The sequence below is a fragment of the Nothoprocta perdicaria genome, unplaced genomic scaffold (genome assembly GCF_003342845.1).
Source record: "Nothoprocta perdicaria isolate Ctin4 unplaced genomic scaffold, notPer1 scaffold_170, whole genome shotgun sequence".
NCBI lineage: Eukaryota > Metazoa > Chordata > Aves > Tinamiformes > Tinamidae > Nothoprocta > Nothoprocta perdicaria.
The window spans coordinates 1,391,461-1,409,218 of NW_020454872.1; the positions used below are offsets into that span (position 1 = coordinate 1,391,461).

At 53.6% G+C, this 17,758-nt stretch overlaps 3 protein-coding genes across 3 annotated transcripts; 2 read left to right on the top strand and 1 right to left on the bottom strand.

Annotated features, from left to right (window-relative positions):
* Positions 1–1,515: 1,515 nt before the first annotated feature.
* On the bottom strand, positions 1,516–3,494 carry PROK1 (prokineticin 1). Its single transcript, XM_026036094.1, has 3 exons — positions 3,423–3,494; positions 2,451–2,576; positions 1,516–1,635 (listed from the first exon to the last, which is right to left on the bottom strand). Exons 1-3 carry the CDS (start codon positions 3,492–3,494, stop codon positions 1,516–1,518), a joined length of 318 nt encoding a protein of 105 aa, XP_025891879.1.
* Positions 3,495–4,927: 1,433 nt separating this feature from the next.
* Positions 4,928–6,330, top strand: LAMTOR5 (late endosomal/lysosomal adaptor, MAPK and MTOR activator 5). The gene is made up of 4 exons (XM_026036103.1): positions 4,928–4,985; positions 5,082–5,143; positions 5,784–5,901; positions 6,038–6,330. Exons 1-4 carry the CDS (start codon positions 4,951–4,953, stop codon positions 6,096–6,098), a joined length of 276 nt encoding a protein of 91 aa, XP_025891888.1. The 5' UTR covers positions 4,928–4,950; the 3' UTR covers positions 6,099–6,330.
* Positions 6,331–7,789: 1,459 nt separating this feature from the next.
* On the top strand, positions 7,790–17,368 carry SLC16A4 (solute carrier family 16 member 4). Its single transcript, XM_026036062.1, has 9 exons — positions 7,790–7,805; positions 8,319–8,440; positions 9,141–9,273; positions 9,459–9,602; positions 9,900–10,061; positions 10,501–10,959; positions 12,179–12,390; positions 13,042–13,135; positions 17,209–17,368. The coding sequence occupies exons 1-9, from the start codon at positions 7,790–7,792 to the stop codon at positions 17,361–17,363; spliced, it is 1,497 nt and encodes a 498-aa protein (XP_025891847.1). The 3' UTR covers positions 17,364–17,368.
* The last annotated feature ends 390 nt before the right edge of the window (positions 17,369–17,758 follow it).

Below are 17,758 nucleotides of genomic sequence, written 5' to 3' on the forward strand. Positions count from 1 at the left end.
TTCCTTTCCTTTCCTTTCCTTTCCTTTCCTTTCCTTTCCTTTCCTTTCCTTTCCTTTCCTTTCCTTTCCTTTCCTTTCCTTTCCTTTCCTTTCCTCTTTTTTTCTTTAATTTCACTTTTATTCTTAGCACTCCCCTCTCGGAGCTTCCCTCCCTAGCTACCAGCACTGAAGCACTTTCGGCTTTTACCCCTTGGGAACTGGCCGCGGGACACACAGGTGGGATGGGTTTGGGTCAGAAAACGCTCAATCTGCTGCGTGTAGAAAAGCTCTGCAATTCTCCCTGCTCCCTTAGCAAAACAGGGCCTGGAATGGGGGGGACCTGGAAGGAGGGATGCATGGATGGAGGGATGCATGGATGGATGGAAGGAATGATGGACGGATGACCTGAATCTTATTATCTTGTAAGCTTTATTCTCAAATAAATGAAAATATGCTTCAATGCAAGCAGAAAGTTCTGTTTATTGGGGCTTTTGGCTCGTGGTGCTGTGCACGAGAGGGCCCCGGGGAGGTGACACTCCGGGCTAGACACGTCCCTGGCCATGACCCCAACCCGCACCCGTGTCCTTCCCACCCCAAAGAACCTCGTGCCTGGTTTTACAGCCCTGTGCTGAGGCTCGGGGCGCTGGGACGGGGCAAAAGGAGAGCCCAGAACACCCCAAAACAGGTGCTGAGCAAAGGAAGCTCCCTTGTGTTGGGGTGCGACTGGCGCTTTCACCCCATTTTCTGCTGGAAAACACCCGTGGGACACGAACTAAAGCAAAAAACCCAAGCTGCCCCTTCTTCGGTTTTGCAAACCTGGAGGAAAGCCAGGGAKGGTTAATAAAGCCAAGGAGCCTCGCTTCGCTCTTCCTCAGAGGAAAAAGGTGACTTAAACCAAACAAAACCAAAATCCATAAAACCACGTATTTTTCTACATGACTTCAAAAAGAAAAAGGTGTCTTTTCCCCCAGTTATTCTCCCCTCTGGTTTGCTAGRCACTCTTTGCTGTTTGGTGGGGACCAAGTGGTAGATCAGCCTCTATTATATTCTTTAACAGCCTTTCAAAGCAATCAAATCACTACAGTTTCCAGGGATAAAAAGCTCCGCTTTTGCTGCATTAAAACAAATACATTAAAAAAAAATACATAAATAAGCAAAACCAAGTTGTGTGTGCAATTCTTTATTGTTTTTACCCAATTCAGAACATCTGGCTGTGATAGGGAGGGAAGAGAGGAGGAAGGGGAAAGGTTCAGCCACTTCAATGGCACCAATTAAGTAATAATAATAATTTGTATTAATGCTATCTATCGGGTGCTATGGATGGTGCTGCAAAACTCTTCTTGAAGGGAGAGCTTGGGGGTGCATTTTGCACGAGCTTGGGGGCATTTTGCAAAGATTTGGGGGAGTTTTGCAGAGTTTTGGGCTGGTTTGGGAAATTTTGACAGGTTTTGCARAGGCCTGGAGTATTTTGCAAAGGCTTGGAGTATTTTGCAAGGGCCTGGGCTGCTCTGTGGAGGCTCTGGGGGCGCCGCATGCCTAGAAGTCGATGTTCTTGAAGTGGAGCGAGCAGCGGTAGCGGCCGTCGCCGAAGCGGGAGCAGGTGAAGCTGGGCGAGCAGGGGCAGCTGTGGTGCTGCCGCTTCCCCAGAAAAGGCACCTGGGGGAGGAGAAGCATCAAAGCTCCAGCCAGGGAGCTACAAAAAAAGAGTTTTTTTTTTCTTTTTTTTGGCTTTTTGCAAAGGGGAAAAATGAGCTTTTCCTGCTTGTGACCAAGGGAGATGAGGGGGAGCCAGCAGGGAGATTTTTTTTCTCTGCCCTTCGATACAACCCGGGGAAATGGCCTCACCGTAACCCCATAAACCTTCCTGGGAAAAGTGCCTTTTTTTTCTGTGAAGAAATTCCCACGGGATGCAGGCAGCGCTGGGCAGCGGGTGTCACAGGGGCCAGGGCTGAGTTTAGGTCAGATTTTATACTGGGAGATGAAGCAGCAGCATCTGGAAGAAGCTGGAAGGACCTTTCCACATCCCCCTTTGGGCAAACAAAGCGTCAGCAGCCGCTTAAGCTTGGAGAATTTATCCCTGCTTCTGCACCAGCGAGGGATTTAATGGAGACGGGGGCTGAGATGAGCTCCTGATCCCTCCGACCAGGATCGATGGCTGCGGCGGCACCAAATTCCTGGAGGAATTGCAGGAATAAATCACCGGCAGAGCTCAGCGCCCGGGTGATGGACGGGCCAGCAGCGGGGGTGAAGTGGGGCTCTCGCAGGGAGGGTTCGGAGGCATCCGAAGCTGATGTGCTCCAGATGTTGTCGCTATTTGGGAGCATTTGGTGCAATTTTGCCAGTGCCAACCAGCACCAGGTTTCGTTTGCGTTTGCATTTTATTTGGGCTTCGTTTGCACTTGCCCGCTGGCTTGGGCCGTCCCATCCCACCCCACTCCAAGGTGGGAGCGCTCCGGCTCTTTCCTGGGTACCTTGTGGCTGGAGGGGTGGCACTCGTCGCCGGCGCGTCCCAGCGGCGTGCACATCCGCAGGCCCCGCAGCCAGAGGCTCACGGCGCAGCACGTCCCGCTCCCGCACTGCGCGTCCCGCTCGCAGGCCTGCCGAGAGCCACAGCAGAGGGAAAAACCCCTTTCCCAGCCCATTTGCCTCATCCCGAACCCCTCTCCTCCTGCGCAATATTGTGGCCGCGTTGGTTGCCCACCTGGCACAAAGTGTGAGTCCAGTCCAGGGATCCCCAAAATCCCACTGGGCAAAATCCCACCCCACCAGTTCCCTCCACTCCAAGGACTTATCCCAGTTCCAGAGGGATAAAGACAACACAGAGCTGACTAATAAAGACAACCCCAGCTCCATCTTCCTCCCCACTGCTGCTCTCCCACCCCCATCAGGCTTTCCCTGMTGAATTTTTCCATTTCCCCAGATTTTCCCATTTCCCAGAGAAGAGAAACCTGCAGGAAAAACACAGACATTGGACTAGTATTTGGGAACAACTGGAATTTGCTAAAGGAAGAAAAGTGAAGGAGTGAGCGATAAAGTGCAAAGAGGCCCCAAACCAAAGCACATAGAAAGCTATAGCAAACTTTTCCATCTCTTTTTCTATTTTTTCTTGTGATCTCGCTGTAAATTAAAGTGGAGGGAAGAAACAGGGGGTTCATTTTCCCTCTTCTTTGCAGACCCTTTGGCTTTGGGCAGCGCTGCCGGGCTTAGCAGCAGGGGCAGCGCCCGCAGCGTTGGCTTTTTCAGCGTCACCCCGGGAATTCAGCACGGAAAGGCAAAGTCAGGAGCAGATATAACCCCATGCCCATTGCTAAAAATACACATATATATCAAAACATATGCTAAAAAGGCGGCTTTAAGGTAAAGCAGGAGAAAGGAGCGGCGCTGGGAGGGTGTCTTTGGGGCGCCCTGAGGTCCGTGCCCCGCTGTGCCCGTGCCCGACTTACCCCCGTGATGACGGCGCAGCGCTGCCAGGGCAGCAGCAGCAACAGGCAGACGCCCTGCAGGACCCTGCGCATGGTGCCGGCCCGCGCCGCCTCGCCGGCTCTGCCGCGCRCCGGCCCGCTCGTCCTATATAACCCGCCGCGCCGCTGCGGGATTTTTCCGTGTTTTCCCCCCCCCAATCAGCTCAGGGGAAACCGATGAGACCTGAATGTCTAATGGCAGAAAAGACAAATTAACAAAACACCCCAAAAATATATATAAATAAGAGAGCATCRTCCCGCCCTCACCAATCACTCGGGGTTATTTAAGCGAGCACAGCTGCGGGTTGCAAGCACACCTATAGACACATCCATTTCCCTCCGACTGGTGCACCTAAGAGAGAAAAAAAATCCTTATTTTTWCTCTTTTTTGATTATTCAGCCAAAGCAAAATGCGCAGGGAAAAAAAATGAGCCTGGAAATGCACATCGGGAGAGCCGGGAGTGAGGTGGGATGGGTGATGGATACCCTGCCAAAAGAGAGGCTGGGTGTTTAGGAGAGTGGGGAGGGAATTAGGTATTTTTCAGTGGCAGGAGAGTGTTTATATCTTCATATCATTTGTCAATACKCCGATTTACAGTTTGAAATAAACTCCTTGCCGATGGACGCGCAGCCCCAGGGGCTTTTGGCCCAGGCGAGGTCTCCACGAGGCCGAGCGGCCTCGGTGTTTAATTAGTCGGACGCTAAAGCCAGACATGCTGCCCTCCCCATCAATAAGGGATTAATCTGCTCCGGGGCTGAGCTGAGAGGCAGCGAGTGGCGGCGGCCGCTGCCTCATTGGCACCACGGAGCTCCACGGAGCCTCCGCAGCGCCAAATCCTCCTCCTCCTCCTCCTCCTCCTCCGCGCGCCGGGGTCACCGCTGCGCAGGGGGCAGTTTCTGCCTCTGCCCCTCTTTATTGCCCCCTCCACCCTCATCATTATTTATTTGGGGAAAAAAAAAAAGAAGAAAAAAAAAAAAAAAAGGCCATTCTGCTCTCAATCTTGGTTTGAATGTTTTTGTGGTTTTTTTTTGTTGTTTGATTAATTTTTACAGAGCTTTTTTTTTTTTTTTTTTGAGGGGGGAGAGAGCATTTTAAAGAAGGTGTTCTTTTGTATTTTCTCTTCTTGTATTTGTTTTGGGGGATAATTTTTGTTTTTTTGTWTTTTGGGTGTGGAGAAAGTGGGTGTTTGGGGGAGTTTTCAGGGTTTTCTTTTTTTTTTTTTTTTCCTTCCGGGGAAGATGCTTGCTGGGCATCATTTTTCCTTAKGTAAGKSCACGCAGGCCGGGTTCGCAGGGCCCCTCTCCCGGTGCAGCCCGTGCCCTGCCCGGCGCTCCGCGCCCCGAGCAGCCCGGGCCGCCGCTGCGCGCTGCGGGGTTGACCTGCTCTCCGCGCAGCCCGCCTTCGCGCCGCGAGGTCTTTTGGCCCTCTCGAGCCGCCGTCTACTCTGGTCACGTGGGCGACGCCGGTGCCAGGAGCCGGGCGGAAGTGGCGGGACGCGGGCCCGGCGCCATGGAGGGGAGCCTGGAGCAGCACCTGGAGGACACGTACGGGGGCCGGGGGGGTCCCGGGGGGTCCCGGGGGGTCCCGGGGGGGTCCCGGGGCCTCCGCGGCCGCTCACGCGCCGCCCTCTCGCCCCGCAGCATGAAGAGCCCGGCCGTCGTGGGCGTCCTGTGCACCGACTCGCAGGGCCTGAACCTGGGCTGTGAGTGACGCAGCGCGGCGGGCAGCGGGGCCTGGGCCGCTGGGGGACCCCCCGCGCACCCCCGCGCTCAGTGTGGGGACCCCGCGCCCTGCTCCCGCTCTGGAGCCCCCCGACACCGACCATCGGGGCCCGCGGGCCCTGCTCGCCTTAGGGACCCCCCTGTCCCCCCCAGCTGGGGGGGCGGCGGGCCCTGCACCCCTTGGGGCTCTGAGCAGTTCTGGGGTGGGGGGCCCGGCTCCCTCTCTAGAGCCCCCCCCTTGTTCCCTCCCACACCGGGGACACCAGGTCCAGGGCCCCCTCTAGAGCCCCCTCCATGTCCCCCCCTCCCAGTTTGGGGTAGGGGCCTTTGCTTCCTCTCAGGAGCCTCCCTTTGTTCCCTCCACTTTGGGGACACAAGGTCCTGTCCCCCCCCCAGCTTGGGCATCCYCTTAGAGCCCCCCCAAGGGGCACTAGGCCCTACAGAAGCCCCCCCACTTTGGGGTCCTGCTGCCCCAGAGCCCCTCCCCACCGGCCCTGGTGCTCCCGCTCCTCCTCCCAGAGCCTCCCAAGGGGACACAGGGACAGACAGGACCCCCCCCCGACCTGGAAAGCGGAGCCGTGAGGAGCGGGAATCCCGGCTTCACCCGCGCCCGTCCCGCAGGCCGCGGGACCCTCTCGGACGAGCACGCCGGCATCATCTCCGTCCTGGCGCAGCAGGCGGCCAAGCTCACGTCCGACCCCACCGAGACGCCCATCGTGTGCCTGGAGGCCGACAGCGGGTGAGCGGCCCGGCCTCGGCGCCCGGCACAGCAGCAAATCCCCGGGATCTTCCGGAGCGGGAGCTGGAGGAGCGGCCGGAAGCCCCTCGGGATTCTCCCTGCTTCTCCCCCTTGGCACTTCTCTGCTTCGTTCCAGGAACATCATGATCCAGAAGCACGACTGCATCACGGTGGCAGTGCACAAGCTGGCATCCTGACCGGGGGGACCGCCGCGGCCCCCCTGCCTCTGACCGAGCTCTTCCTCGCCGCACAGCCACTCTCCTCCGCTGCTCCTCTGCAGAACGTGCTTGTAGTAACCAAATCCAGGCCGCAACCTCTCCCTCTTCACTGCTCCCCAGCAGCTCCCGGGTTCTGCAACTCGTGGCCTGGCGYGTGGGATGGGACACGGGGCGCTCGCTGAGCTTGTGCAACCATCAGACAACACGAGGTGTGCGTGTGTGTTTGGCCCTTGTTGGAGAAACCAATAAAGGACCTGCAAAAAAACAGGCGTTTGCTTCTCTTCGCCCTAACAGAAGGAAGGGGATGGTTTCCAGAGCCAGGTAACACCTCCTACCCCCTTCTCCCTTGCATTTCTCTGGAGAGGTGAATAAGGAATTGAATTAAGGGAGGCTCTTCCCATAGCGAAGACACACAGACTTTCCTAGGAAKTTTTCTTGGGAAATGTTTACCCTCCCCTGGTTAAACGTCCTACTTGAGAGTTACTCACTCACCCCGTGTCTGACTGAAGTTCAAACTTAAATTTGTTGCCCTGACTGCCCCTGATGCGCATGAACACCTTCACAAACCCAGGCGGTTTTCTCCTTGCAGAACCAATCCCACGGAAATCCCGTGTCCCTCRCAGTCCTGGTTAACTCTAACTCTGCCTGTGTCTCAGAGTGAAACAGAAGCGGCCTGCAGCCCTGCTTAGGCTTGAAGCTCTAGGAAGGAAACTTCACTTTGAGCTCTAGGAAACGGGGCTGGATGAGAAGATGGAACCGTGTTTACACTGGGGTAAATACAGGGGGMCGCGAGATGTGTCGGTGAATTTCGCAGGGTTTGTAGTATGTTCATCTCTAGAGGAAGGCCCTTCGTCCTGTGGGATAGCCCAGCATCAGCACCACAACGTGGCAGTTTTATCTCATTTCATGCTGATTTAGTGACAGGTCAAACAGAAAAAACAAACAAACAAAAAGCCTGCAGGAGGAAGCCCAGGGATGATTTTAGCGGTGTTGGTGCCTGTYTGCAACAGAAACACCGAGGCAGCCCCGAGCGCTGCTCGACTTCCAGCCCTGTGGAAGAGCGGCCGTCCTGGCGAAGCTGGAAAATAAAACCTTTCCAAATGCCGTCCTCTTAAGCGAGGGAAGGCCGCTTCCCTAATTCCCTAAGAGCTCCGTTACATGGCCCAGCAGCGCGGGAAAGCCGTCCCAACAGCTCCGCTSTCCTAGGGAGCCGGCAAGCGGAGCTTGGCTCCAATCCACCATTGCCACCTACTGCTCTGCTCCCTGTCTAGCAGGCGGCCAAGGCTGGAGCCTTGTGGCCTTTCCCTGTAGCGCTTCCCATTTCCTCCGGGCAGGATACAAGCTCTGCTAAAGCCTGGCTTTCCTGCCGCCGGACCCAGGGAAGGGGAGGGACTCCCGGGCTCGGAGGCAGGGAAGTCGGCGCGCTGCCTCCCAGGAGGAGGAAGAGGAGGAAGAGCTCGCCCGGCATTTCGCGGGCTCCGCTTTTTGCCTCGGGATAACTCAGCTTTGCGGCTCGCCGGGAAGAAGGAGCCCACTGTTCCCACTGCAGCCGGGCACAGACACGGGAACAGACCTGGGGGCACGGAGACAGCGAGCCGCCTTCGGGAGCAAATGAAGAGAAGCTCTTTATTCCCCTTCCCAAACTCCTGCTTTTCGGGCCACTTCGCACCATGCATCAACAAACTGGTAAGGAGAAGTTTCAGGTTCACCAGCTGTCGGGTTGAGCCACTTGGGGACGTCACCAATAGATGTTTGGGACCGGAGAGAGGAAGGACAGAAAGGAGATAAGGAGCTAGTGCTAGGAAACAAGTCTAAGAGTTCAGAGATAGACCTAGATAGATGGTGAAACCACCCCGTCCTTGCATAGCTACGTGCAGCAAGCTGCCTGGCCCCCAAGAAGCCCTAAATGCTYTTGCACAGCCAGAATAACTTGGGGGGGGGGGGACACCCAAAATTAAATGTTTGCAGCTGATAACACACAACTCCACATCTATTTGGGGAAAAAGGTTGGCAGGAGCATCACCAGCCTCAAAAAGCGTCTCGAGGTTGGATGAGCCAATGCTAAATACCTTCTTAAGAGAAAAGCCAAGGACAAAAAGGTGACATGAAAGCAGCAGCTTGCCTGGCTTGCTCCGCACGTTAATCGACACACCATCGATGACACCAGGCGCTAACGCGGCGCCAAATTCTCATTTCCAGGGGCAGGGAGAGCGGCGGAGAGCGCGAGGCAGCCGCCGGCAGCGGAGGAGAAGGGAGCAGACACAAAAGCAGCAGCTCCGGCCGACGCGTGGGCTTGGGCCGTGGTGCTGCACTTCTTCCTGGTGAGAGGAGCAGCTTTGGAGCTTGGAGCAAACCCCAAGGACCTGCTCATCCTTCCCTGCACGCGTGGCATGGGCGATAGGACCAGCAAAGTTAAGCTCTAGCCAAGAGGCAATGGGGTTTAGCTGTACGGATGCGGTGAAATGTTGTGGACCGACCTTGGCGCTGCTTYGCTGCAGGCCAAGCAAGGAGCGGTTGCTGCCTTCAACCGCAGCCTCGGCCATTCCGAGTTAGCTGCTGCCAATTATTAACCTGGCTGTGGCCGGGGAGGCAGGAGAGGGTTGGAAATAATTTGAGGACGAGCGCTGGCCTTGGCGCTTGGGGCAGGATTAGCCTGGGAAAGCTGCCCCGGGCAAACCCCCCCGCGCSCCCCTCTGGACCACGTCCACTGGAGTACAACCACCAGTGGAGATTTAGTAAAAACACCCAACAGAGCTAACGGGACTCGCTCTTTTCCATGGGAAGCRCAATCAGGTTTGTACAGATGGGTCTGCAGGGCTTTTAAGCTGAAACTCCAAGCGTGGTGAGCAACTGGGCCATCACAAGCCTTCTGCCACCCTTCTCCTACCTCGTGTTACATGAGCTCGCTTGTCCCGGTTTGTCCCTTCCCTAGCGCAAAGAAGCGCACGTGTCCAAGGGACACGCGAGACACGGCCCAAGCGGCTCCTGCCCTCCCCTTATCTCGCTCCTCTCTGGATTCAGGTGAACGTGCTCCTCATGGGAATGCTCAAAACCTTTGGAATTTTCTTCGTGGTGTTCCAAGAGGAGGTGGGAGGCTCCTCCGAGCAGATCAGCTGGATCGGCTCCATCATGTCCTCTCTGCGCTTCCTGGGAGGTGAGCGGGAATTGGGAACCACCTGGACTCCAAACAAAGCCCCTTTGCCCCCACGACCTTGATGCCAGGTACAAACCTGGGAGCCCCTGGCTCCGAGCTGAGATAAGGGATGGATCCCTTATCCAACCCGGAGCTGCTGCAAGCCTCGCCTCGCCCCAAGGGCTCTCCTTCTGCTTGCTCTGCAGCCCCCGTGGTCGCCGTCGTGTGTGGCAAGCTGGGCGAGCGGCTCACCTCGGTGGCAGGGGCCGGCCTGGTGGCCGGGGGGTGCCTCATCAGCACGCGCGCCACCAGCGTCCCCTTCCTCTGCGTCTCCATGGGGCTCCTCGCCGGTGAGTTGGCTGCTGCTCGCAAGACGCCGAGTCTTCTGGAGCACCCTCAGCTCCTTCAATGAAACCTGTGGTAGCACCTAGGGGGGTTCCTCTGCTTCCACCCGTGTCCCAGTAGCTCCTCTATATGGGAACACTATAAACCTCCTCCTTGGAGAGGTTGGGAACTGATASAGCCTTGTGCAAATCACCCACATCCATCAACCACTGATGATCCCAMCTGCTCCACCACTGCAGCCCCTTCGCCAGCACCCGGGAGGGACCTCCTTCTTCCCACCCTTCTCCCCACCCTCGTTGCAGGTATGGGCTTCTCCTGCCTTTACCAGGCGGCTGCYGTGATGATGGCCAAACGCTGCAGGAGGCGCCTGGCTTTGTCCAGCGCTATCGCCCGCTCGGGCATGGGGCTCACGTTCCTCCTGGCACCCTTCACGCAGCTCCTCATTGACTTCTACGGGTGGCAAGGTGAGCCCCGCTCCCTCTTCTCCCCTCCTCTCCGAGCGCGGACAGCATCAAGAGGGCATCCAAGAATCCTACAAGACCCCGGGCAGGATAAGCAGCTCTTTTCTAATYATTGGGATTAGATGCACCAAGGAACAACCCAGCCTCCTTGGGATAGTTTGGGGGCATGACCTTTGTTAATGATTAAACGCTCAATCAGTCATTAAGGTTAAATCGGGCATCAAACCAAAAAGCTCAGAAAGTAAAACGGAAACCAAAAGTCCCGACTCCGTTCCCTTTGCCAAACCWGGCTGCAGGCGAGGCGGCTGAAAACAGCAGAGAAACCCTCACGGCGCAGGAAAAGGGCTTTTTGCGCACCCATGTTCCACCACGGAACTTCCACCCAGGGAAGGCTCCTGCGGTTGCTACGAATGCTCCACAATTACTTTCTCTCCTCACGCAGGGACCTTGCTGATATTTGGAGGCATCATGTTAAACCTGGTGCCTTCCAGCATGTTACTGCGGCCCGTGAGCTCCCAGCCACTGCCTGCTAAAAGTGAGAATTCGAGGAAAGATTCGGAGACCTGCATGGGACACTTGGATGAAGCCACCACCAGGGAGACGCAGCTCCAAAACCCAACGGACGTGCCCACCACGGGAGGGCTCAAGGATGGCCCATCGGGCAACCGCTCTCTGGAAGGAGCCGCCGATGCCCAACGGGGCTGCGAGCCACGAGCCGGCACGGGCACCGTGCCGCCTTGCCTCGACTTCTCCCCGCTGAAGGATCCCGTCTTCTTCATCTTCACGTGGTCTTTCCTGTTCAGCCAGCTCGCCTACTTCGTTCCGACCTTCCACCTGGTCGCGAGGGCCAGGACGCTGGGCATCAGCAGCATGGACGCCTCGTACCTGGTCTCAGTGGCTGGTAGGCAGGGACTCCTTGGAAGAGGTTTCTAATCACAGCGGTACCGCGGGAGGAAAGCGGCATCCTGCCGCCTCTGCCCAGAAATAGCCCTAAAATGTCCTGGAATAAATCTGCAGAGAGCAGCCCTTGCCCACCTTCTGTCTATATAGCGATGCCTTCTACACCCAAAGCCTCTCTCACATGGTGGGTGGTTCTTCTCAACCTCAGCTAGCTGATAAACCCTTCCTGGCACTGCAATCACATGCGCCCAACTGCATCTCTGCTATCTGTCCCCCCGGGTCTTCCCACTGCTGTCCCTGCTTTGCCTAAGCCCATAAGCTCCCCAAGTCTCTCAGCGTCCAAAACCTGATGGTTTTGGGGCTGTAAATGGAGAGAGAAATGCAAGTAACTCATAACACAGAGCTCAAGCCATTGGAATTGGGTTATTCCCCKCCAAGGGGGACGAGCCGGCACGCTGGACTCTCCGCCGGCATCGCCCTGAAGTCACACCACGCTAAGAAAGGGGCTCCAACCACACTCATTGCAAAATATTTTATTGTACAAAAATAAACGGCACTGTATAAGGTTTAGAAATGAGGTAGGTTGCAAAGGAATCTAGATTGAAAGCAGAGTGACTCACCTGCAGGTGACACGGGGAATTAAGAAGTAGGAGGATGGTCAGCAAAGTATTAGTTCAGTTAACATTCCTCTGATATTCAGATTATAAATACRTCTATAAAATATAAATATAATATCCACAAGTGTTAACAAAAATGTCTATCCTTTAAAAACGTTGGGATTCTGTCCCTTTTTTGGCTCCTTCATATAAAAAAAATCAGAACAGCTGTAAAGCAGATTTCTTCGCAATATTCTGCTGTCTGTCTAGTCCGAAAATAAAGTGACAAACTGATCTCTCCTTTTTTTAAGGAAAGGTCTTCGAAAGTTTATGCTGACAGCACAGAGCTCAACTTAGCTTTTACAGACCACTTTTGTGCACTCACAGGCATTTTGCAGGCACCGAGGCAAGAAAGGGAACTAAAAAAAAACCCCATGAATTTCTCAGCGGCCTAAAAATGCYTTCCTGTAACTTCTCAGCTTTTCAGTCCTTTGCGGTTACATCCTTAATGCGCACAGGGGGCAGCACGAGGATGCATTTCAGACCAATGTAATGCAAAAAAAAATCCCAAAAACATTAAAAAAAAAGATCTTCTGATGCTGCATGAGCTCTGCTTTCCCCCAGGCATCACGGAGATGGTGAGCCAGCTGCTCTCCGGCTGGATCGCCGATCGGAACTGGACCAAGAGGTACCACTACCACATGACCTACCTCGCGCTCTGCGGCATCACCAACCTGCTCTGCCCGCTGGCCACCACGTTCCCCTGGCTCATGGCCTATGCTGTCACCTTCGGCATCTTCTGCGGTGGCTTCCTGGCGCTGGTGCTGCCTGTGCTGGTGAGTAGGCAGTTTCATTAGAGGGTTAATGCCCAGCATGTCCAGCAACACCCCCGACCCCTTCAACAACGCTGCGGTGCCCTCCACGCTTCCCAGTTCAAGCCACCGCGGAGCCCAAAGGTTCCCCCTCCACCCACCCATTCCCAGCCTGGACAACAGGAATCCTGGAAGTTTATTGCAGACTTCCAGTCACCCAACGACCTGTTTTCCAAATCCTGCTTTCCCCGGGAGCTTGCTCCAGCTCCCAGGCCATGCCCAGGCACACAGGAGCCAGAAGGGACCCACTAACTCTGTTCCTTCCCCATCTCAAGCACTAGTGCTCAGTCAGAGGGTGGTGACCACCAAGCCAGATCATGGAATTATCAGCCGGGCCTGCAAAGCGGGTCGGGCAGATTGCCCTGGTGGGATTCGGATAGGCAAACACCTTCCTTACAGCTCAGCACAGGGTTTAAAACGGCGACAGAAATCCTCGTTATCAGTGATGCTGCAATCAGTGATTTCAGTGCTGACCTCAGGGAGGCGAACAGGAGCCAGGCTGCGGCAGGTCTACGCAGGCAAAGTCCTTTAAAACGCAGCTTCCCACAGACACCTTCTGCACTTAAGCATTAACGTACATAATCCCAATAATTATCGATTTGGTTTTACAAACAGGTAGACCTGGTTGGCGTAGAAAAGCTCCATAGTTACTTGGGATTTTCTGCCTTCTTTGCTGGGATAGCAGCCATCGGGGGACCTCCTCTAACAGGTGACTCCTCTGTCATTATGTATCACACGTACCCACCACAAACATCACCTCTCCAGCCAGGGATAACGTGTACTTCTGGTTGACTCTCATATCCATGTGCATCCAAGGAAGGCTTTTCCATCTAAGTGGAAAAAATATATATATATATATATATATATGTATATATGTGTGAGAAAGGTATTTCTATAGGCAGGAAATACTCATGAACTTGGAGAGCTCAACTAGCAGTGTGGCTAGGAAGCAGAAACCTCACACTGTAGCCACATTTTAATAGGGGTATTATTAACACTGAACTGGATGCAGAGGGACTATAAGGAAGGAAGAGAAATAGGGAGGGGAGAAAAGGAGAGGGAGGTAAAGCAAGGACAGTCCTTGCTTTACCTAAAGCAAGGCCCCCCCACCAAGGAAAGGGCAATGAAGCCCACTGAGAAGTCCTGGTAATCTCTTGCTTTGAAGGAGATTACTCCACTCAGCCTCGAGAGCGCCTGGGCCCGAAGATAAGGAGTACAAAACACCTTTTTTAACTCTGCCAGAAAAGCAACTCAGCTTTGAAGTCTGGCACATTTCAAATGCTCATGAGCAAGTCTCCAGACTCTGCTTACGAGCAAGAACTTGCGCTCTGCTCCATCCACCTCTTATCTTTTCACTGACCCTTCAGCCCTACCTCACACCTGGAAACAGCAGCAGCATCTTCAGCTTGCTCTAGCTTTGCACATTAGAAGCAACAAACAAACAAAGCTGCAAGGTGAAATATCAGCACAAACGATGGCCCATTGCTCACCCGGTGAATATATCAAGCCAAACCAGCAACCCGTTCTTCATTTATTGCTTCCTGCCTCTCCCCGGAGCTGCCTCCTGCCTGCACGGGCACTCGCTCRAGCGCTGCCAAGTGCTCTGCAAACCCCAGCTCCGCGCTCGGAAAGCTCGAGCACCGCTGCGATGCTGCGACAAAAAATGCCATCTCCAATCAATATTYCTCAGCGGGCCAAACTCTGCATGGGGATGCTATTTACAGCAAGAGAAGCATTTAATTGGGAGCGTGCTTTACACTGTCACGGAGATATATAGCCTGCATCAGCTAAGATCTCTTCTGCTGATGCAAGACGCACGTCCACCAGAAAGCAATACCTGTGCAATCATCTCAGGAAATCCTCCTGCGGAATAATGCACTGTACAAAACCAGCTAATTAATTTAGCTCTGTTATCTGTGCATTGCACTTGCTAATGTAGCTATCACTTTCAGCCGTTTCCAACATATTTTCGCTAATTAGAAGAGACTTCTGTTTGCTGATGATGCCAACGAACAGGCTGGCTGAACGTTGCTGGATTTTGTCAAGTAAGCAGGTTTCCTGCTAAAAGGCTCGGATAGAAGGCAGTTGTCTTAATACAGATGAGCTAAATAACTGCSAAATCAAGCCAAGCAGCAAACTCATTTCTCTGGCTTCCCTCACTGATGACAAAATGATTTTCTCTCAGAAAAGAGAGAGGAAAACAATTTGAGGGGCTACAATCTAAGTCAAATTGCAATTTGCAAAACAAATTCTGCAGTTTTATCCTCAAATACGGCTGTATTGACCATGAAAATGGAACGTGACTAGAAGCCACCTGTAAACTCCCCAAGCCTGCAAAAGCACCCGATCCTTGCAGGATACAACATGGGATTTAACCACTGTGTAAGAACTGGAGGGTTTAGTGCCTCTGACTGCTGCTGGCCTCTCCAGGACTTACCCAAAGCCTTGAATTTCGAACCTCTAGAATTTATAACACTCAAGTGCTATAAAGTACTAGAGGCCAATACAGAATAACAGCTAGAAAAGTGCTTATTTTGACTGTTGGAAAAGAAGTCTGATCAGAATACAGGGAAAAGGTGACTTACCTACAAATCTGCTTAACTAAAGGCCCTTAAGCCAGAAGCAGCTCCTCTGGTTGAAGGTCCGAGGTGAGAAGTCTGCTGGTTTCTGCTAACTCGTCCACCAGCGCTGCTGGATGCTTCTGCCCCGCTGGAAAACAAACCCAAAAGGGAACGAGACAGAACAAACATCGTCCGAGCAAGTCACGAGAGGAGATTTTACTTCCAGAAGCAAAACGAATGGAAAAAAAAAAGAAAAGAAAAGAAAAAAAGACCGTGTAATCCAAGATTATCAAAAAGCTTCCAGCAACCCTAATGAATCCAAGTGGAGAGGTGGGAGAAGTCACTCCAAAGCTGTATTAAGATGAGTTCAAATGCCCTGGCTTAAATTCCACATGCGTTTCCCTGCTAGATAGTTCCTATCTGGGCCTTGTAGCAGGGAAAACAAACAAATTAAAAAGAAAACAAAAAAAAATGAGAGGTGCCTTGCCGCTCCATGACTGCAGAGGGCCAGGGCAATTTAAACACACTGACCACAAGCAAGCATAGTGATTGCTTAGACTGCAGCACGTCTGTGCTCAGCATTTACCAGCACTGTTCAAAGTGCTGCTTTGCTGGAATTTGCTCATCGTTAGCCTCGAATTGAACTTTCTGCAGCATGAAGATTCTTCTACAGTGCTTTTTTTAAAAATTATTCTTCTTCTTATAATTATTATTTTCCCTTCTTTTTTGGGGGAAACTAGAGGGGATGACACTGCATGTGCTGTAAGAGGCTGCAGTGTCAYGCAATGGAAAGGCAACCACCTTCTACTGGTGTATGTTGCCAGCAAGGAAGCAATGCTGGTTTTTCCAGCATTAAGTACAGCTTATAGCGGAAAAAAAAGAGAAATCCCTGCAGTGCAGGCTTCTGGACAGCACAATCCCACCTTTGAGAGTGAATCACTTAGCAAAGCGTAAGGATCCCAAGGCAGAAGAACAGCCACGTTGCCAAGAGCCTGATCCCAGGAGCCCCGGTACGGGATTCCCATTCCTGCAGGAGGCTCCGTCTTTGGCAGGAACGGGGCTTTTGGCTCTGTCCTTCTGGCTGGAGGGCGCGAGGAGCTCCCACAGGACCCTTGAGAAAAGAGCACACAGTGAAGGCACTGAAGCTGCTTAGCAGCAGAGAAGCAAAGGGCAGAGAGCAAGACAGCAAGGAAGCTGCTTTCCCTTGCCCACGGAAAGACTTTGCAAAAATCTATGGCATGGGAATATTTTGGGAAGTCTCACTGGGCACATAACCCCAATCCGTTGCCACGTGTTGCTTTCCTTCCCACTCGGAGCCCCAGCCACTTGGGATGACGGTGGGAACAAAGCTTCGGCACGACTGAAAACAGGATCTCCGGGGGCTGCCGCTTCCTTTCCCACCCGGAGCTGGTTTTAAGCCTGCCAAACTAGGGCTGGATCTGCTGCTGGTGCAAATGGTGGCAACCCCCTGGGCTTCACTGGCTCAATTTCAGCTTGCTCGTGGCTAGATCTGAAGGCACATCATGCTTTTTCTTACGTGCATCAGGTCTCTCATCTCTTTGTACCTCTTTGTTTCAAACAAAGCAAATAGCTCCATTTAAAACTSTCAAGATGAAATGTAGCTAAACAAAACGCTTGGATACTGGGCGCCCTTAAAAGCTGAGCTGCCCCCACGTAGACTTTATAGCGTTCAGGTTCTCAGTTTAGTTAAGTGGTTGCAAGGTTGCCCTCGAGCGAGTTGGTTCCCAGAGCCACGCGTGGGATCCCTCACGTGGCGGCACCGAGTCGGGTCTGCTCACAGGCAGGCAGAGCCCAGGATCTGGAGGTGGATGCAAACACCGACACGTGCAAGCGGTGTCACTAGTCCCACGGGAGCTCCCGCTTCCTGCGCTGCTCCTGACCTGCGCCTTCAAAGCAGGAAAAAGACAGGTTGAGGATTAAGTATGATCAGGTCCGGCCAGGAGACGGCAGCTCCTTTTCTTTCCTCTAACCAAGAGCATCCTTAGAGCCCGCCTGCTCTACCCACAGCACTAGCCTTAATTTTTCATGCATCGGCTGGAAATGCTCCCCAGCGACAGATGCACAAAGAGCTAAGGGAGCCTAAAGAAAACATCTGAGGATGCTTTAATGAGCACACACATCCTTTCCTTGCCACCCACCTCCCGAAATGCCGTTCCGTGAGGCAGGCCAACAGCTTTAGTAACAATCTTTTCTTCTCCAGGGTGGCTCTATGACTACACTCAGACATATGTCTGCTCTTTCCTGTTCGCCGGAGCCTGTGCTCTCATCTCACCTATTTCCTTCTTCTTTGAGCCTCTGGCCCAGAAATGGAAGCTAAAAAAAGACAGGCTCGGCAGAGCTCCTGCGCTCGGCTGAAGGGATCCTGCCGCAGTGGAAATTTTAAAGGGTTACTGGTTACTGCTGACGTGGACCCACCATCAGGGAGCAGTCGCGAGCCCAGAGCTTCTGCACCACGAAATGGCAAAAATTAAAATCTGTAGATTAAAAGTTAGTGCGTCTAGACTGGCTTTTACTGCGTGTGTGATTAAAGCGGCCTGAGAAATTACGCAGCATGAAAGTTTATTCAACAGGAATGGGTAATGCCCATGACCTAGGAGGACACAGCTGTGGCCAACTTTACCCCTGTCCCTTATCTCGTTGTAGCTCAGGTTTAGCCCCCACCTTGGTCCCGCTGGGTGTTACAGCTGCCCCTTAGCAAGTCACCACCGTCCCCCTGGCTGTCCCAGCCAGCGAGGGCCAGCGAGGCTGAT

Excerpts from the sequence above, each read along its gene's own strand:
- PROK1 (XM_026036094.1), bottom strand. The coding sequence starts at position 3,494 with ATGCGCAGGGTCCTGCAGGGCGTCTGCCTGTTGCTGCTGCTGCCCTGG. Across the intron at positions 2,577-3,422 it reads GCTGCGCCGTCATCACGGGG|GCCTGCGAGCGGGACGCGCA; the intron begins GTAAGTCGGGCA and ends GGCTCTCGGCAG. Across the intron at positions 1,636-2,450 it reads GCCACCCCTCCAGCCACAAG|GTGCCTTTTCTGGGGAAGCG; the intron begins GTACCCAGGAAA and ends CTCCTCCCCCAG.
- LAMTOR5 (XM_026036103.1), top strand. The coding sequence starts at position 4,951 with ATGGAGGGGAGCCTGGAGCAGCACCTGGAGGACAC. Across the intron at positions 5,144-5,783 it reads GCAGGGCCTGAACCTGGGCT|GCCGCGGGACCCTCTCGGAC; the intron begins GTGAGTGACGCA and ends CCCGTCCCGCAG. Across the intron at positions 5,902-6,037 it reads TGCCTGGAGGCCGACAGCGG|GAACATCATGATCCAGAAGC; the intron begins GTGAGCGGCCCG and ends GCTTCGTTCCAG.